We start from the raw sequence: 1,820 nt of genomic DNA, 5'->3' as shown, positions 1-1,820 counted from the left end.
GAGAATCCCGCTGACTTAGAAGATGAATCATCAAAATGTCGCGTCTCTGAAAGCAGTTTTAGTGACATTAACTCCGGTGGGCCAGGCTATCAAGTACCATGATCCCCAATCCCCTCGCTCGAGGCTGATTTGCTCCGGTGGGCCAGGCTATCAAGTACCATGATCCCCTACTGTTCTTGGGCCCTGTGTTAATGATGGGCCGTCTATTATTCTTGAACCTAGTGTCGAAGATGGGCCTCCCCCTATTCCCAACTTCACAACTGGTACTAAATACATTCCATATAGGGGTAGCAGTTTACACGCTTCTGATAAGGTCACTGTACGTCTGTATCGAAACCTTCGTCGCCCCCGTCACTAACAAAAAACAATTTCGCTGACCAATTTGATGTCGAATGTCCACCTGGTTTCTTTCATCCTCATCTGCATACTCACAATATCGACAACTTCCTTCCTCTAAAAATGCGTACTCATAACTATAACCTTAACCTTGTGACATCGTCGACCATTGAACTACCGACTGCACCTGTCCTACCTTCGCCCTATGATAATAACCTGGGAACTAAAGGTGTCGAACCAAACAACCTTGACACACCTCAGACGCATGACGGGGATGGATTGCAAGCTAATGGGCCGAATAATCAACCCAAATCTGATAAGTGTACTAATAACAGTATCTCACTTAAATCATTATCGCATGCCAAATCAAAGCAGTCCTCAGATATGTCACTGTCAAATAGCAGCGTGGGCCTTCAAGAGTTTGGGAACGATATTGGGCTTGAGTGAATCGGGTCTCCTATCGCGAAGTAATTTCATTGTAAGTCGTTTTTATCCTTATTATTTTTAAATAATGAAGATTATTTCACTAAATGTACGTGGTCTTGGAAAAGTAGGTAAGGTTAGATTTATTTGGGTTAGAGATTTAATTTGTTTTTATAGCCCGGATATTTTTGCAATTCAAGAATCCAAACGGGAAAACATTAATGACTTCATCATTGAAAACCTTTGGGGAAACCAAAATTATGAATACATTTTTAAATCGACTGTGGGGTTTTCGGGAGGGCTAATACTTATATGGAATCCACTTAAATTTAGTGTGTCCCAAGCGGTTGAAAAAGAGTTTTTTCTGGCGATAAAAGGAAAATGGGCAGGTAAAGATTATGAATCAATCGTTGTAAATGTTTATGGACCGCATAACGATTCCCATAAACACAAGTTTTGGGAAAGCCTTGAGAATATTATGCAGGTAAATATTGTAGACTGGATAATTTGCGGTGATTTCAACGAGATAAGACGAGATTCGGAAAGGAAGAACTGTGTTTTCATGGATCATAGGGCCAAAATGTTCAATGACTTTATCGATAGAGCACAACTCATTGAGATCCCTCTAGGTGGCATGAAATTCACCAGATGATGGTTTAAAATATAGTAAACTTAGCAGGTTTTGGGTGTCGGAATCTTGTATTGAATCATGGGTGGACATTGCGGCATGTACTCTTGACAGAAAATACTCCGATCATTGCTGGATCATTTTGAAAGATTCTAACAATGATTTTGGGCCGAGGCCGGTCCGAATTTTTAATAGTTGGTTTGAAGATGAGGAGAGCGAGGACCTACTCAAATCCGCATGGGGCGTTGTTACAGGAAATTCGCATGCGGATTGTATTTTTCGTGATAAACTAAAGCATGTAAAAGGGATCTTGAAAGAGAAATGCAACCCGAAATAACTAAATGGGGAAATTGATAGTCTACGAAGTTGCAGAATGGGAAAAATTGGTCGGCACTCGTGATTTAACTGACTCCGAAATCTCTACATGGCTTGA

General features: G+C 40.9%; 1 protein-coding gene across 1 annotated transcript; it reads left to right on the top strand.

The window, feature by feature from the left end:
* Positions 1 to 847: 847 nt before the first annotated feature.
* On the top strand, positions 848 to 1,411 carry LOC139855242 (uncharacterized). The gene has a single exon (XM_071844480.1). It carries the CDS (start codon positions 848 to 850, stop codon positions 1,409 to 1,411), a length of 564 nt encoding a protein of 187 aa, XP_071700581.1.
* The last annotated feature ends 409 nt before the right edge of the window (positions 1,412 to 1,820 follow it).

This window comes from Rutidosis leptorrhynchoides, chromosome 6 (assembly GCF_046630445.1).
Source record: "Rutidosis leptorrhynchoides isolate AG116_Rl617_1_P2 chromosome 6, CSIRO_AGI_Rlap_v1, whole genome shotgun sequence".
NCBI classification, from domain to species: Eukaryota; Viridiplantae; Streptophyta; class Magnoliopsida; order Asterales; family Asteraceae; genus Rutidosis; species Rutidosis leptorrhynchoides.
Note: the sequence above shows the minus strand (reverse complement) of the source record. Positions and strands in the feature narration are given on the sequence as shown.